Here is an 18,391-nt window from a genome sequence, read left to right on the forward strand (position 1 = left end):
TGTTAACACTGACAGTAAAGCTGTGGTATTATACTGACCTGTTAACACTGACAGTAAAGCTGTGGTATTATACTGACCTGTTAACACTGACAGTAAAACTGTCACATTATACTGACCTGCTAACACTGACAGTAAAGCTGTCACATTATACTGACCTGTTAACACTGATAGTAAAGCTGTGGTATTATACTGACCTGTTAACACTGACAGTAAAGCTGTGGTATTATACTGACCTGTTAACACTGACAGTAAAGCTGTCGTATTATACTGACCTGTTAACACTGACAGTAAAGCTGTCACATTATACTGACCTGTTAACACTGACAGTAAAGCTGTCACATTATACTGACCTGTTAACACTGACAGTAAAGCTGTCACATTATACTGACCTGTTAACACTGACAGTAAAGCTGTTACATTATACTGACCTGCTAACACTGACAGTAAAGCTGTGGTATTATACTGACCTGTTAACACTGACAGTAAAGCTGTCACATTATACTGACCTGCTAACACTGACAGTAAAGCTGTCACATTATACTGACCTGTTAACACTGACAGTAAAGTTGTCACATTATACTGACCTGTTAACCTGACAGTAAAGCTGTCGTATTATACTGACCTGTTAACACTGACAGTAAAGCTGTCACATTATACTGACCTGTTAACACTGACAGTAAAGCTGTCACATTATACTGACCTGTTAACACTGACAGTAAAGCTGTCACATTATACTGACCTGTTAACACTGACAGTAAAGCTGTTACATTATACTGACCTGCTAACACTGACAGTAAAGCTGTGGTATTATACTGACCTGTTAACACTGACAGTAAAGCTGTCACATTATACTGACCTGCTAACACTGACAGTAAAGCTGTCACATTATACTGACCTGTTAACACTGACAGTAAAGCTGTCACATTATACTGACCTGCTAACACTGACAGGAAAGCTGTCACATTATACTGACCTGTTAACACTGACAGTAAAGCTGTGGTATTATACTGACCTGTTAACACTGACAGTAAAGCTGTGGTATTATACTGACCTGTTAACACTGACAGTAAAGCTGTCACATTATACTGACCTGCTAACACTGACAGTAAAGCTGTTACATTATACTGACCTGCTAACACTGACAGTAAAGCTGTGGCATTATACTGACCTGTTAACACTGACAGTAAAACTGTCACATTATACTGACCTGCTAACACTGACAGTAAAGCTGTCACATTATACTGACCTGCTAACACTGACAGTAAAGCTGTCGTATTATACTGACCTGTTAACACTGACAGTAAAGCTGTCGTATTATACTGACCTGTTAACACTGACAGTAAAGCTGTTGTATTATACTGACCTGTTAACACTGACAGTAAAACTGTCACATTATACTGACCTGTTAACACTGACAGTAAAGCTGTGGTATTATACTGACCTGTTAACACTGACAGTAAAGCTGTGGTATTATACTGACCTGCTAACACTGACAGTAAAGCTGTGGTATTATACTGACCTGTTAACACTGACAGTAAAGCTGTCACATTATACTGACCTGTTAACACTGACAGTAAAGCTGTCACATTATACTGACCTGTTAACACTGACAGTAAAGCTGTGGTATTATACTGACCTGTTAACACTGACAGTAAAGCTGTGGTATTATACTGACCTGTTAACACTGACAGTAAAGCTGTCGTATTATACTGACCTGTTAACACTGACAGTAAAGCTGTCGTATTATACTGACCTGCTAACACTGACAGTAAAGCTGTCACATTATACTGACCTGCTAACACTGAAAGTAAAGCTGTCACATTATACTGACCTGTTAACACTGACAGTAAAGCTGTTACATTATACTGACCTGCTAACACTGACAGTAAAGCTGTGGTATTATACTGACCTGTTAACACTCACAGTAAAGCTGTCACATTATACTGACCTGTTAACCTGACAGTAAAGCTGTCGTATTATACTGACCTGTTAACACTGACAGTAAAGCTGTCACATTATACTGACCTGTTAACACTGACAGTAAAGCTGTCACATTATACTGACCTGTTAACACTGACAGTAAAGCTGTCACATTATACTGACCTGTTAACACTGACAGTAAAGCTGTCACATTATACTGACCTGTTAACACTGACAGTAAAGCTGTTACATTATACTGACCTGCTAACACTGACAGTAAAGCTGTGGTATTATACTGACCTGTTAACACTGACAGTAAAGCTGTCACATTATACTGACCTGCTAACACTGACAGTAAAGCTGTCACATTATACTGACCTGTTAACACTGACAGTAAAGCTGTGGTATTATACTGACCTGTTAACACTGACAGTAAAGCTGTCACATTATACTGACCTGTTAACACTGACAGTAAAGCTGTCGTATTATACTGACCTGCTAACACTGACAGTAAAGCTGTCACATTATACTGACCTGTTAACACTGACAGTAACGCTGTCACATTATACTGACCTGTTAACACTGACAGTAAAGCTGTCACATTATACTGACCTGTTAACACTGACAGTAAAGCTGTCGTATTATACTGACCTGCTAACACTGACAGTAAAGCTGTGGTATTATACTGACCTGTTAACACTGACAGTAAAGCTGTCACATTATACTGACCTGTTGACACTGACAGTAACGCTGTCACATTATACTGACCTGTTAACACTGACAGTAAAGCTGTGGTATTATACTGACCTGTTAACACTGACAGTAAAGCTGTCACATTATACTGACCTGTTAACACTGACAGTAAAGCTGTCACATTATACTGACCTGCTATCACTGACAGTAAAGCTGTCACATTATACTGACCTGCTAACACTGACAATAAAGCTGTGGTATTATACTGACCTGTTAACACTGACAGTAAAGCTGTCACATTATACTGACCTGTTAACACTGACAGTAAAGCTGTCACATTATACTGACCTGCTATCACCGACAGTAAAGCTGTCACATTATACTGACCTGCTAACACTGACAATAAAGCTGTGGTATTATACTGACCTGTTAACACTGACAGTAAAGCTGTCACATTATACTGACCTGTTAACACTGACAGTAAAGCTGTCACATTATACTGACCTGTTAACACTGACAGTAAAGCTGTGGTATTATACTGACCTGTTAACTTTTACCGCCTCAGAAACCCGGATCCGGGATCACCCCCCACCCCCCCCACACTGACTAGCATCACTAGCATAGCGTCACATTTAAATAGTAGCATCTAAATATCATTAAATCACAAGTCCAAGACACCAAATGAAAGATACAGATCTTGTGAATAAAGTCACCATTTCAGATTTTTAAAATGTTTTACAGGGTTTACAAAATATGTAAATCTATTAGCTAACCATGTTAGCAAAAGACACCCTTTTTCTTTGTCCACCATTTTTTCTCAACACCAGTAGCTATCACCAATTCGGCTAAACTAAGATATTGATAGCCACTAACCAAGAAAAAACCTCATCAGATGACAGTCTGATAACATATTTATGGTATAGGATAGGTTTTGTTAGAAAAATGTGCATATTTCAGGTATAAATCATAGTTTGCCATTGCAGCCAGCATCACAAATCTCACCAAAGCTCCTAGAATTACTACAGACAGCAACGTGTATTACCAATTTACTCATCATAAAACATTTCTTAAAAATACACAGCACATAGCAATGGAAAGACACAGATCTTGTGAATTCAGAACATTTCAGATTTTTTAAGTGTTTTACGGCGAAAACACAATGAATCGTTATATTAGCATACCACATATGCAAACGTTACCAGAGCATTGATTCTAGCCAAAGAGAGCGATAACTCAACATCGCCAAAATATATACATTTTTTCTCTAACCTTCTCAGAATTCTTCAGATGACACTCCTGTAACATCATATTACACAATCCATATAGACTTTGATCGAAAATGTGCATATTTAGCGGCACAAATCGTGCTTACACAATGGAAATAGTGTTCAACCACTCAAGCAATCTGGCCGGCGCCATTTTGAAAATACAAATATTTTTATCAAAAACTATTCATAAACTTGACAAAAAAAATACAGGTTGGACATGAAATGAAAGATGTATTAGTTATTAATGCAACCGCAGAGTTAGATTTTTAAAATTAACGTTACTAGACATACAGTGTGCGTTACAGCCAGACTAGTGACGCAATAACGGCGTCACTATTCACCATTATTGAGTTTACATTTTTCCACATAAAAACGGAATAACATCATAAATAGCTCTTACTTTTCGACGAGCTTCCATCAGAATCTTGCCATGGTGGTTCTTTGTCCAAAAGAATCGTTGCTTGGTTGTAAAACGTTGCATTCAACTTCTGATATAGCAGCTAACACTAGCTAGCCATAGCTATTTTGCACCAACGTGTCCAAATCCTCAAGGCGCAATACTGTTGAAATTCCGAAAAATAGCAATATACTCGCATAATCTGATATAACTCGGTTTAAAATAGCTTCGTTATGATGCTTCTAACACCTATGTCTAATTAAATTACAGATGGATACATCTAACGTTTGAAAATGGCATCCTGAGGTCCACTTCGCGCAATGTTCAGCGTCGAAAGGAAGGCTCCTCTCGCTCCTTGGCCTTTTATAACCTCTGAGAGCTACGCAGCAAGCCCATTCCACTTCTCATTGGTTACTGACATCCAGGGGAAGGCGGGTGCAGTTCATGTCGTTCCATAGGATATTCACAGACTTTCAAAACTGATCTGAAATCAGAGCTTCGCTCTCAGACCATCGCAGTACCTGTCATGGATTTCGCTGTAGAAAGAGTTCTGGGTCACCCACAGACAAAATTCCAACGGCTATAGAAACTAGAAAGTGTTTTCTATCCAATAGAATTAATAATATGCATATTGTACGATCAAGAATTGAGCACGAGGCAGTTTAATTTGGTGACACCCAGAAATAAAAAATGCTAATTGCGCCACCTATTGGCAAAAGGTTAACACTGACAGTAAAGCTGTGGTATTATACTGACCTGCTAACACTGACAGTAAAGCTGTGGTATTATACTGACCTGTTAACACTGACAGTAAAGCTGTCACATTATACTGACCTGTTAACACTGACAGTAAAGCTGTGGTATTATACTGACCTGTTAACACTGACAGTAAAGCTGTCACATTATACTGACCTGCTAACACTGACAGGAAAGCTGTCACATTATACTGACCTGTTAACACTGACAGTAAAGCTGTGGTATTATACTGACCTGTTAACACTGACAGTAAAGCTGTGGTATTATACTGACCTGTTAACACTGACAGTAAAGCTGTCACATTATACTGACCTGTTAACACTGACAGTAAAGCTGTCGTATTATACTGACCTGTTAACACTGACAGTAAAGCTGTCACATTATACTGACCTGTTAACACTGACAGTGAAGCTGTCACATTATACTGACCTGTTAACTGTTAACAATGACAGTACAGCTGTGGTATTATACTGACCTCACTGTTAACTGACGTTAGCTGGCAGGCTAGTGAGAGAAATTAATCTGGATCTAATTTACTAGTCTTAGATATGCCGTGTAACTGCTTCCTGTCTTTGCCTGCAGTCTAGGTCTAGGTATCTAGAAAAGTTGATTCTTGTTGGCCTGACTATATGTCCTTTCAACTTTTTTATTTTATTTATTTTACCGTTATTTTACCAGGTAAGTTGACTGAGAACACGTTCTCATTTGCAGCAACGACCTGGGGAATAGTTACAGGGGAGAGGAGGGGGATGAATGAGCCAATTGTAAACTGGGGATTATTAGGTGACCATGATGGTTTGAGGGCCAGATTGGGAATTTAGCCAGGACACCGGGGTTAACACCCCTACTCTTACGATAAGTGCCATGGGATCATGGGATTTAATGACCTCAGAGAGTCAGGACACCCGTTTAACGTCCCATCCGAAAGACGGCACCCTACACACAGGGCAGTGTCCCCAATCACTGCCCTGGGGCATTGGGATATTTTATTAGACCAGAGGAAAGAGTGCCTCCTACTGGCCCTCCAATACCACTTCCAGCAGCATCTGGTCTCCCATCCAGGGACTGACCAGGACCAACCCTGCTTAGCTTCAGAAGCAAGCCAGCAGTGGTATGCAGGGTGGTATGCTGCTGGAGACCAGCTGGGGAGACAACCTTAGTAGACTATGGTGATGTCTACACCTACATGGTGGAATCTCCAGGGTTACACAGGCAATACACATAGCTAGTTAGATACGAACAAGTATTAGCTAGCGACACACCGTGAATGAAGTGCTTCGAAACACACAAATGTATTGAGTAACCGGAGCCCACAGCTTTCCATCATCATTGCGTCGTATAGCCTGAAACCATGAGGTTCGTCTAATCTGGTCCATGGGCAGTTGATGACTTCATTTGATGGTCATTTCTCCTACTATTGTTCAAACAAAACGGTACGCAGCAGCTTGTGGGCATCTTAGCTATGAAAGCAGGGTTAGTCAGCTATCCTTAGCTAGCTGAAGAAAGTCCATTGGAATTGGCTCTTTGGCTGATAATCGTGACAGACTGTCGCATGAAATGTACATCTGTTCACGCTAACATTTTTACGGATAGAATCAGTGTTTTTAGGTATGATGTAGTTTGTTGATTTAAAAGACGACATGAAAGTATCTTAAAAATGACCATTTACAAAATTTTCATAGAATTCTCATAGAATTCAGCCATTGTTGGGTTATGAGTAAAGTAGTTAATTTAACATGGGAGTGAAGGGAGTAACCTGATACATTTAACATGGGAGTGGAGGGAGTAACCTGATACATTTAACATGGGAGTGAAGGGACTAACCTGATACATTTAACATGGGAGTGAAGGGAGTAACCTGATACATTTAACATGGGAGTGAAGGGAGTAACCTGATACATTTAACATGGGAGTGAAGGGAGTAACCTGATACATTTAACATGGGAGTGAAGGGAGTAACCTGATACATTTAACATGGGAGTGAAGGGAGTAACCTGATACATTTAACATGGGAGTGAAGGGAGTAACCTGATACATTTAACATGGGAGTGAAGAGAGTAACCTGATACATTTAACATGGGAGTGGAGGGAGTAACCTGATACATTTAACATGGGAGTGAAGAGAGTAACCTGATACATTTAACATGGGAGTGGAGGGAGTAACCTGATACATTTAACATGGGAGTGAAGGGAGTAACCTGATACATTTAACATGGGAGTGAAGGGAGTAACCTGATACATTTAACATGGGAGTGGAGGGAGTAACCTGATACATTTAACATGGGAGTGAAGGGAGTAACCTGATACATTTAACATGGGAGTGGAGGGAGTAACCTGATACATTTAACATGGGAGTGGAGGGAGTAACCTGATACATTTAACATGGGAGTGAAGGGAGTAACCTGATACATTTAACATGGGAGTGAAGGGAGTAACCTAATACATTTAACATGGGAGTGAAGGGAGTAACCTGATACATTTAACATGGGAGTGAAGAGAGTAACCTGATACATTTAACATGGGAGTGAAGGGAGTAACCTGATACATTTAACATGGGAGTGAAGGGAGTAACCTGATACATTTAACATGGGAGTGAAGGGAGTAACCTGTGTCTGTACCCTCCTCGGGGGCGTGGCCACGTTAAGCCACGCCTCGCCGTGTGTATCTATACGCCCACTTCATTCCAACACAGAAAGCTGGTTTTTAACATACTAAATTGCCATTTTTTGGAAGGAAAACTATTTCACTCATAATTTAATTGATGTTGTTCAAACAAAAAGTCTAACTCAAAGTCCTGTGTTATAATATAATATATGCCATTTAGCAGACGCTTTTATCCAAAGTGACTTACAGCCGTGCGTGCATACATTTGATGAATGAGTGGCACCAGGAATCAAACCCACTACTCTGGTGTTACAAGCACCATGCTCTACCATTGCCTCTCCTATACCTCCATTGATCCCAGGTGGTGTACCTTTGCCTGTTACAGATATAAAGTATAATACACCAGAGTGGTTGATGTCATAGACCTGCATAGCTCTAGGCAGCCATCTTGGTCAGGGATTCATTCTGGTGTCCTATTTTATTGTATGCTCTACCCCAAACTCTATAGGTGGAGTGTACCTGTACCTGTTTGACCACCGTGCATCTAACCTGGCGTGGCCTGGGTGGATGGGCGTTATCCATGGTTACGAGATAGAGTTTGTGTTCGGCATGCCACTGGAGAAGAGACTCAACTACACAGCCGAGGAGGAGAAACTGAGCCGACGCATGATGAGATACTGGGCTAACTTCGCACGCACCGGGTAATAGAGAGAGAGAGAGAGGGTGGGTGGGATAGAGAGAGAGAGAGCGGGCGAATAAAGAGAGGGAGAGAGAGAGAAAGAGAGGGGGGAGAGAGCGAGAGAGGGGGGAGAGAGCAAGAAAGAGGGGGGAGAGAGCAAGAAAGGGGGGGAGAGAGAAAGAGAGGGGGGAGAGAGAGAAAGAGGGGGGAGAGAGAGAAAGAGAGGGGGGAGAGAGAAAGAGAGGGGGGAGAGAGAGAGAAAGAGGTGGGGATAGAAAGAAAGAAAGAAAGAAAGATAGAAAGAAAGGGGGAGAGCGAGAGAGAGAGAGAGAGAAAGGGGACATATCTTTCTTCCTCTCTCTCTGACTCCTTCCTTCCACCTCTCTCTCCAGTAACCCCAACATCAATTTTGACGGCAGTGTGGATAGCAGGCAGAGGTGGCCGCAGTTCACCAACAGTGAGCAAAAACACGTGGGGCTGAACACAGAATCTCTGAAGATCCACAAGGGCCTGCGGAACCAGCTGTGTGCATTCTGGAACCGCTTTCTGCCACGCCTCCTCAATATCACCGGTAAGGGGGTTACACACGCATATTCACTATTGAATTAATTATTGGGCTGCAAGTATATATTCAACTGATTTATACAGAGGGTTGATGAGTATTCTGAGGGAGCTCTGTGCAGCTAACTGTCTTTTACAGAGAAAAATACTCAACTGACTGACAGAACTATAAAAATAACTGAGACAGGAGAGGGGGGGGGGGCGGGAGGAGAGACAGTGAGAGAGAAGGGGCGAGTGAGGGGGTGAGATGGTGAGAGAGAAGGGGCGAGTGAGGGGGTGAGATGGTGAGAGAGAAGGGGCGAGTGAGGGGGTGAGATGGTGTAGATTGTTTGGTTTTGCAGTGGAACTTTGTTTATGGTCAGTATTGCGAACTATAGCTAATCCCCTCCCTGCTAAACTGACCCAGAGTCAGATTGGATGAAGAAGTATAAGACAATGATGTCATAGATTTTAGGTTAGTTCCGGAATCTAAATGCCATGCACACATTCTTGGGAACCAGATGTTGCATCCAGTGGTTAATTTGTCAATTTGGGAGGTGGGGCACAAAAGGGGAGTGTGAGAGGGGGGTGACCTGAGGAGTTCTGAGGTACCAGAACCCACGAGCAAAATAAATCACTTTTATAGTAAAGCATTGCATATCATTGCATTTGCGTAGTGGCATAGAGCAGTAGAGGCACTTACAGAAGTTGAACAAAAAGTTGTGAAAAATTTGGTCTTTTTTAAACGCATTAGGCCCGGGCTGAAAATCTACTTTTTCACATAACGTTTTTTTGAGGGGGCAGGAAAATTAACGAAGAGGCAACTGAAATGAACTTTCATTCGTCTGTAGCGAATCACAGCCAGCCGCCAGAGAGAAGCAAATATAACCACAGGACATGTGACAGAGTTGATGGACACCCTATGTTCATCAATGGACAGAAAGTTCCACAGAATGGAATATAATCACGTGCTATCAGAAACTGCTGCATTTGACCCCAGGTGTAAGAAGTTAGCCTTCAGTGATGCCAAAGCGATTGATGAGGCTCTTCAAAGAATAACCTCAGCAGCAGGGAGGGACAGCCCCAGCAGTTAGCTGGCTCAGGCACCAGGGCAACAGGAAGAAGAGGGAGGGACGGCCCCAGCAGTCAGCTGGCTCAGGCACCAGGGCAACAGGAAGAAGAGGGAGGGACGGCCCCAGCAGTCAGCTGGCTCAGGCACCAGGACAACAGGAAGAAGAGGGAGGGATGGCCCCAGCAGTCAGCTGGCTCAGGCACCAGGGCAACAGGAAGAAGAGGGAGGGACAGCCCCAGCAGTCAGCTGGCTCAGGCACCAGGGCAACAGGAAGAAGAGGGAGGGATGGCCCCAGCAGTCAGCTGACTCAGGCACCGGGGCAACAGGAAGAAGAGGGAGCAGATAGAGCAGAAGCACCAGCAGTAGTGCCACAAACATCTGCTGTTTGGATGCTGTTTGACGAGAGAACAACTGGGGATGCAGCACGAAGGAATCCCTCAGCAGATGCCATAATGGAGGTCCGATCCTATTTGGAGGAGCCCTAAGATCTGCAGATCCTCTGAGCTGGTGGAAGAACAAGGCCTCTGTCTACCCACGGCTTACTAAAGTCATGACAGGGAGACTCTGCATAATGGCCTCATCCGTTCCCTCTGAGAGCGTCTTCTCGAAAACGGGACAAATAATTACTGAGAGAAGAAACCGCATCAGCCCCTCAAAAGTGAGGCAGCTTGCATTTCTGAATGCAAATCTCTCATAAAAGCAAAATATGGTCAGCATTGCTGTGTGCTGCTGGTTATAACATGGCAACAAAGAAGAGAGAGAAAAGAGGGACCAGTTTAATGTTTTAAGTGGGATGCTGCAGTTTTGCACATTGTTATTTATTTTTCTTTGATATGGTGCAATATTCTATTATTATGTTGTTCAGATTGTATTTGTTTTGAATTGTTACATTTATATGCACCTTGTTTATATACATTAAAAAGTTATACTTTAAAAGCGAATGTTTAATAGCATAATTTTTCATAACAAACCAATGCATTTTTAAATACATTGTGGTTAAGGTAGAGTATGATTTCATTTAATAATTTAATTAGAATTGTTTTAACACCAATCATAGTCAAACTATCGCAAACTATCATCTTTAATTTATAACTCTTATATTTAATCTCCCCTTCCTTCCCTCTTCCTTCCTCAGTATTCCCTCCGCCTTCGCCAGTATTCCCTCAGCCTTCATCAGTATTCCCTCCTCCTTCGCCAGTATTCCCTCTGCCTTCGTCAGTATTCCCTCCGCCTTCGTCAGTATTCCCTCCGCCTTCGTCAGTATTCCCTCCACCTTCGCCAGTATTCCCTCCGCCTTCCTCAGTATTCCCTCCGCCTTCGCCAGTATTCCCTCCTCCTTCCTCAGTATTCCCTCCACCTTCACCAGTATTCCCTCCACCTTCGCCAGTATTCCCTCCGCCTTCCTCAGTATTCCCTCCGCCTTTGCCAGTATTCCCTCCGCCTTCCTCAGTATTCCCTCCGCCTTCGCCAGTATTCCCTCCGCCTTCCTCAGTATTCCCTCCACCTTCGCCAGTATTCCCTCTGCCTTCCTCAGTATTCCCTCCACCTTCGCCAGTATTCCCTCCGCCTTCCTCGGTATTCCCTCCGCCTTCGCCAGTATTCCCTCCGCCTTCCTCAGTATTCCCTCCGCCTTCGCCAGTATTCCCTCCGCCTTCCTCAGTATTCCCTCCACCTTCGCCAGTATTCCCTCCGCCTTCCTCAGTATTCCCTCCGCCTTCGCCAGTATTCCCTCTGCCTTCATCAGTATTCCCTCCTCCTTCGCCAGTATTCCCTCTGCCTTTGTCAGTATTCCCTCTTCCTTCTTCAGTATTCCCTCCTCCTTCGCCAGTAATCCCTCTGCCTTCATCAGTATTCCCTCTGCCTTCGTCAGTATTCCCTCCGCCTTCATCAGTATTCCCTCTGCCTTCCTCAGTATTCCCTCCTCCTTCGCCAGTATTCCCTTCTCCTTCCTCAGTATTCCCTCCTCCTTCCTCAGTATTCCCTCCTCCTTCATCAGTATTCCCTCCGCCTTCATCAGTATTCCCTCCGCCTTCGTCAGTATTCCCTCCTCCGTCAGTATTCCCTCCTCCTGCATCAGTATTCCCTCCTCCTTCCTCAGTATTCCCTCCTCCTTCATCAGTATTCCCTCCTCCTTCATCAGTATTCCCTCTTTCGCCAGTATTCCCTTCGCCTTCATCAGTATTCCCTCCTCCTTCGCCAGTATTCCCTCCGCCTTCCTCAGTATTCCCTCCGCCTTCGCCAGTATTCCCTCCGCCTTCCTCAGTATTCCCTCCACCTTCGCCAGTATTCCCTCCGCCTTCCTCAGTATTCCCTCCGCCTTCGCCAGTATTCCCTCCGCCTTCCTCAGTATTCCCTCCGCCTTCGCCAGTATTCCCTCCGCCTTCCTCAGTATTCCCTCCGCCTTCGCCAGTATTCCCTCTTCCTTCCTCATTATTCCCTCCTCCTTCGCCAGTATTCCCTCTGCCTTCATCAGTATTCCCTCCTCCTTCGCCAGTATTCCCTCTGCCTTCATCAGTATTCCCTCTGCCTTCCTCAGTATTCCCTCCTCCTTCGCCAGTATTCCCTTCTCCTTCCTCAGTATTCCCTCCTCCTTCGCCAGTATTCCCTCTGCCTTCATCAGTATTCCCTCCTCCTTCGCCAGTATTCCCTCTGCCTTTGTCAGTATTCCCTCTTCCTTCTTCAGTATTCCCTCCTCCTTCGCCAGTAATCCCTCTGCCTTCATCAGTATTCCCTCTGCCTTCGTCAGTATTCCCTCCGCCTTCATCAGTATTCCCTCTGCCTTCCTCAGTATTCCCTCCTCCTTCGCCAGTATTCCCTTCTCCTTCCTCAGTATTCCCTCCTCCTTCCTCAGTATTCCCTCCTCCTTCATCAGTATTCCCTCCGCCTTCATCAGTATTCCCTCCGCCTTCGTCAGTATTCCCTCCTCCGTCAGTATTCCCTCCTCCTGCATCAGTATTCCCTCCTCCTTCCTCAGTATTCCCTCCTCCTTCATCAGTATTCCCTCCTCCTTCATCAGTATTCCCTCTTTCGCCAGTATTCCCTTCGCCTTCATCAGTATTCCCTCCTCCTTCGCCAGTATTCCCTCCGCCTTCGTCAGTATTCCCTCCGCCTTCGTCAGTATTCCCTCCTCCTTCATCAGTATTCCCCCCGCCTTCATCAGTATTCCCTCCGCCTTCGTCAGTATTCCCTCCGCCTTCGTCAGTATTCCCTCCTCCGTCAGTATTCCCTCCTCCTTCATCAGTATTCCCTCCTCTTTCATCAGTATTCCCTCCTCCTTCATCAGTATTCCCTCCTCCTTCGCCAGTATTCCCTCCGCCTTCGCCAGTATTCCCTCCGCCTTCGCCAGTATTCCCCCCGCCTTCATCAGTATTCCCTCCTCCTTCATCAGTATTCCCTCCTCCTTCATCAGTATTCCCTCCTCCTTCATCAGTATTCTCTCCTCCTTCCTCAGTATTCCCTCCTCCTTCCTCAGTATTCCCTCCTCCTTCATCAGTATTCCCTCCTTCCTCAGTATTCCCTCCGCCTTCGTCAGTATTCCCTCCTCCTTCATCAGTATTCCCTCCTTCCTCAGTATTCCCTCCACCTTCGCCAGTATTCCCTCCGCCTTCCTCAGTATTCCCTCCGCCTTCGCCAGTATTCCCTCCGCCTTCCTCAGTATTCCCTCCGCCTTCGCCAGTATTCCCTCTTCCTTCCTCAGTATTCCCTCTTCCTTCCTCATTATTCCCTCCTTCCTCAGTATTCCCTCCACCTTCGTCAGTATTCCCTCCTCCTTCATCAGTATTCCCTCCTTCCTCAGTATTCCCTCCACCTTCGCCAGTATTCCCTCCGCCTTCCTCAGTATTCCCTCCGCCTTCGCCAGTATTCCCTCCGCCTTCATCAGTATTCCCTCCGCCTTCGCCAGTATTCCCTCTTCCTTCCTCAGTATTCCCTCTTCCTTCCTCATTATTCCCTCCTCCTTCGCCAGTATTCCCTCTGCCTTCATCAGTATTCCCTCCTCCTTCGCCAGTATTCCCTCTGCCTTTGTCAGTATTCCCTCTTCCTTCTTCAGTATTCCCTCCTCCTTCGCCAGTATTCCCTCTGCCTTCATCAGTATTCCCTCTGCCTTCGTCAGTATTCCCTCCGCCTTCATCAGTATTCCCTCTGCCTTCATCAGTATTCCCTCTGCCTTCGCCAGTATTCCCTTCTCCTTCCTCAGTATTCCCTCCTCCTTCATCAGTATTCCCTCCGCCTTCGTCAGTATTCCCTCCGCCTTCGTCAGTATTCCCTCCTCCGTCAGTATTCCCTCCTCCTGCATCAGTATTCCCTCCTCCTTCCTCAGTATTCCCTCCTCCTTCATCAGTATTCCCTCTTTCGCCAGTATTCCCTTCGCCTTCATCAGTATTCCCTCCTCCTTCGCCAGTATTCCCTCCGCCTTCGTCAGTATTCCCTCCGCCTTCCTCAGTATTCCCTCCGCCTTCGTCAGTATTCCCTCCGCCTTCATCAGTATTCCCTCCTCCGTCAGTATTCCCTCCTCCTTCATCAGTATTCCCTCCTCCGTCAGTATTCCCTCCGCCTTCATCAGTATTCCCTCCTCCTTCGCCAGTATTCCCCACTCCTTCATCAGTATTCCCTCCTCCTTCATCAGTATTCCCCCCGCCTTCATCAGTATTCCCTCCGCCTTCGTCAGTATTCCCTCCGCCTTCGTCAGTATTCCATCCTCCTTCCTCAGTATTCTCTCCTCCTTCATCAGTATTCCCTCTTTTGTCAGTATTCCCTCCTCCTTCATCAGTATTCCCTCCTCCTTCGTCAGTATTCCCTCCTCCTCCGTCAGTATTCCCTCCTCCTTCATCAGTATTCCCTCCTCCTTCGCCAGTATTCCCTCCGCCTTCATCAGTATTCCCTCCTCCTTCGCCAGTATTCCCCACTCCTTCATCAGTATTCCCTCCTCCTTCCTCAGTATTCCCTCCTCCTTCCTCAGTATTCCCTCCTCCTTCCTCAGTATTCCATCCTCCTTCCTCAGTATTCTCTCCTCCTTCATCAGTATTCCCTCTTTTGTCAGTATTCCCTCCTCCTTCCTCAGTATTCCCTCCTCCTTCCTCAGTATTCATGTCTGGTAATCCTCTGACCCTAACCTATGACATCTGGTCAGAAAAACAGGGTCTCCCACCCTGGGTTCCTCTCTGACTAGGACTCTGACTGATAGTGTGTGATTCCATCTGTGGGTGAGAGTGGGAACTCTGTCTTTCACTTGTAATAATATCTCTCTCGCTCCCTTTCTCCTCCCTCGCTTTCTCTTCCTCCCCAGATAACATAGACGAGGCAGAGCGTCAGTGGAAGGTGGAGTTCCATCGTTGGTCCTCCTACATGATGCATTGGAAGAGCCAGTTCGACCATTACAGCAAGCAGGAGCGCTGCACTGACCTCTGAGGAGAGGGGAGAGTGAGAGAGATGCCGACCATGTCCTTCCATATTATCCTACATGTCTTCATGTGATATGTTGAGGCTTGGTATGTTGAGGCTTGATATGTTGAGGTTATTATATTTAACTCAATGTGTTTTTTCTGGTTTCCATTGGGAGGTTATAGCAGGTCCATAAGACTATCCATCAGACAGGAGTTATGGAAGGAGGTGGTCATTGATGAAGAGTTTAAATAGGTGTGTGTGTGTGTGTGTGTGTGTGTGTGTGTGTGTGTGTGTGTGTGTGTGTGTGTGTGTGTGTGTGTGTGTGTGTGTGTGTGTGTGTGTGTGTGTGTGTGTGTGTGTGTGTGTGTGGTACGACTGAACCTCTGGGTCCCACCCACCTCACTTTTTTTTTTACTTAACTTTATTATTTTCCAGTTGATACAAGTTTCATGATCTGCTCATTTGAAATGATCTTTATTTAAAACAGCTAGTGTTGTCTGTCTATGTATCTGTTCACATGTCTTGATCTCATATATCCTTCCCTCTGGTAATATAGTGCTGTTCATTGTATCTCTGTGTAGTGTCTTCAGCTGTCTCAAATAGTGCACCACTTGGCTCTGGTCAAAGTAGTGCACTAGGAAGAGTACTACATAGGGAATAGAGTGTGATTTGGGATTGAGTCTGTGTGGGTCCAAATGTAAAACCTAAAACCACTGATCAACTGTTATGTTAGTCTAGGAATCTGGAGCCATGTAAATCCCTGTGTTCTGGGTTAGAAAAGAACTGCACTGAAACAGTTTGTGTGTGTGTGTGTGTGTGTGTGTGTGTGTGTGTGTGTGTGTGTGTGTGTGTGTGTGTGTGTGTGTGTGTGTGTGTGTGTGTGTTACACTGTATGTAATCATGTGTTATGTTACATGTCCATCTTGTTGATCGCTGAACTCTGCTTTAGTATTGGTTTTCAATCCATAGTGTGTTTATGAACTGTGTATGCACTTGTCTGCATATATTCACATACCTCTGTCAATCACCTATATGTAGCTAAGCTAACCCCCATGTTTGTTTTAGTGCTTAATATTATATTGTGTGTGTGTGTGTGTGTGTGTGTGTGTGTGTGTGTGTGTGTGTGTGTGTGTGTGTGTGTGTGTGTGTGTGTGTGTGTGTGTGTGTACTACTGATGTTGTCTCTGTACCAACGGTTGATGTGTTTCGCTCCTCCATCCCCCTCTCCATCCATCCCTCCTTCTCTCTCTTCTATTCCTATCTCGCTCCCTCCCATCATCTTTCTCTCTATTCCTATACATCTCTCTCCCCTTTCCACTCCCCACTCTTTACACCTCACTGTCTCTTATCTCTCCATCTCTCTCTCTTCCATCCATGTCTCCATCTCTCTTCCATCCATCTCTCTCTCTCATCCATCCATCCATCTCTCTCTTCCATCTCTCCATCTCTCTCTCTTCCATCCATCTCTCATCCATCCATCTCTCTTTTCCATCCATCCATCTCTCTCTCTCATCCATCCATCTCTCTCTTCCATCCATCTCTCTCTCTCATCCATCCATCTCTCTCTCTCTTCCATCCATCTCTCTCTCTCATCCATCCATCTCCCTCTCTCTTCCATCATCTCTCTCTCTTCCATCCATCCATCTCTCTCTCCATCTCTCTTCCATCCATCCATCCATCTCTCTCTTCCATCCATCCATCCATCTCTCTCTCTCTTTTCCATCCATCCATCTCTCTCTCTCTTCCATCCATCCATCCATCTCTCTCTCCATCTCTCTTCCATCCATCCATCCATCTCTCTCTTCCATCCATCCATCCATCTCTCTCTCTCTTTTCCATCCATCCATCTCTCTCTCTCTCTTCCATCCATCCATCTCTCTCTTCCATCCATCCATCTCTCTCTTCCATCCATCCATCCATCTCTCTCTCTCTTTTCCATCCATCCATCTCTCTCTCTCTTCCATCCATCCATCTCTCTCTCCATCTCTCTTCCATCCATCCATCTCTCTCTCTTCCATCCATCTCTCTCTCTCATCCATCCATCCATCTCTCTCTTCCATCCATCTCTCTCTCTCATCCATCCATCTCCCTCTCTCTTCCATCATCTCTCTCTCTTCCATCTCTCCATCTCTCTTCCATCCATCCATCCATCTCTCTCTTCCATCCATCCATCATCTCTCTCTCTCTTCCATCCATCCATCTCTCTCTCCATCTCTCTTCCATCCATCCATCTCTCTTCCATCCATCCATCCATCTCTCTCTTCCATCCATCCATCCATCTCTCTCTCTCTTCCATCCATCCATCTCTCTTCCATCCATCCATCCATCTCTCTCTTCCATCCATCCATCCATCTCTCCATCTCTCTTCCATCCATCCATCTCTCTCTCTTCCATCCATCCATCTCTCTCTCTTCCATCCATCCATCTCTCTCTCTTCCATCCATCCATCTCTCTCTCTCTTCCATCCATCCATCTCTCTTCCATCCATCCATCCATCTCTCTCTTCCATCCATCCATCCATCTCTCCATCTCTCTTCCATCCATCCATCTCTCTCTCTTCCATCCATCCATCTCTCTCTCTTCCATCCATCCATCTCTCTCTCTTCCATCCATCCATCTCTCCATCTCTCTTCCATCCATCCATCTCTCTCTCTTCCATCCATCCATCTCTCTCTCTTCCATCCATCCATCTCTCTCTCTCTTCCATCCATCTCTCTCTCTTTTCCATCCATCTCTCTCTTCCATCCATCTCTCTCTTCCATCCATCTCTCTCTTCCATCCATCTCTCTCTTCCATCATCTCTCTCTCTTCCATCCATCTCTCTCTTCCATCCATCTCTCTCTTCCATCATCTCTCTCTCTTCCATCCATCCATCTCTCTCTCTTCCATCCATCTCTCTCTTCCATCATCCATCTCTCTCTTCCATCCATCCATCTCTCTCTCTTCCATCCATCCATCTCTCCGTGTCCCCAGAGGATGAACGTTCTCGTTAGTCTAATGGAGGCTGAAGTAATACACTCAGAGTGTGTGTGTGTGTGTGTGTGTGTGTGTGTGTGTGTGTGTGTGTGTGTGTGTGTGTGT

General features: G+C 45.0%; 1 protein-coding gene across 2 annotated transcripts in view; it reads left to right on the forward strand.

Annotated features, from left to right (window-relative positions):
- Positions 1-16,391, forward strand: part of LOC129835487 (acetylcholinesterase-like) — a 33,541-nt gene extending 17,150 nt beyond the window's left edge. For both annotated transcript variants that reach the window (XM_055901124.1, XM_055901126.1), the window contains exons 9-11: positions 8,147-8,339; positions 8,710-8,888; positions 15,214-16,391. In XM_055901124.1, the coding sequence (XP_055757099.1) occupies positions 8,147-8,339; positions 8,710-8,888; positions 15,214-15,335 (494 nt within the window). In that variant the 3' untranslated portion in view covers positions 15,336-16,391. The remainder of the gene's footprint in view (positions 1-8,146; positions 8,340-8,709; positions 8,889-15,213) is intronic.
- The last annotated feature ends 2,000 nt before the right edge of the window (positions 16,392-18,391 follow it).

This window comes from Salvelinus fontinalis, chromosome 36 (genome assembly GCF_029448725.1).
Source record: "Salvelinus fontinalis isolate EN_2023a chromosome 36, ASM2944872v1, whole genome shotgun sequence".
Lineage (NCBI taxonomy): Eukaryota > Metazoa > Chordata > Actinopteri > Salmoniformes > Salmonidae > Salvelinus > Salvelinus fontinalis.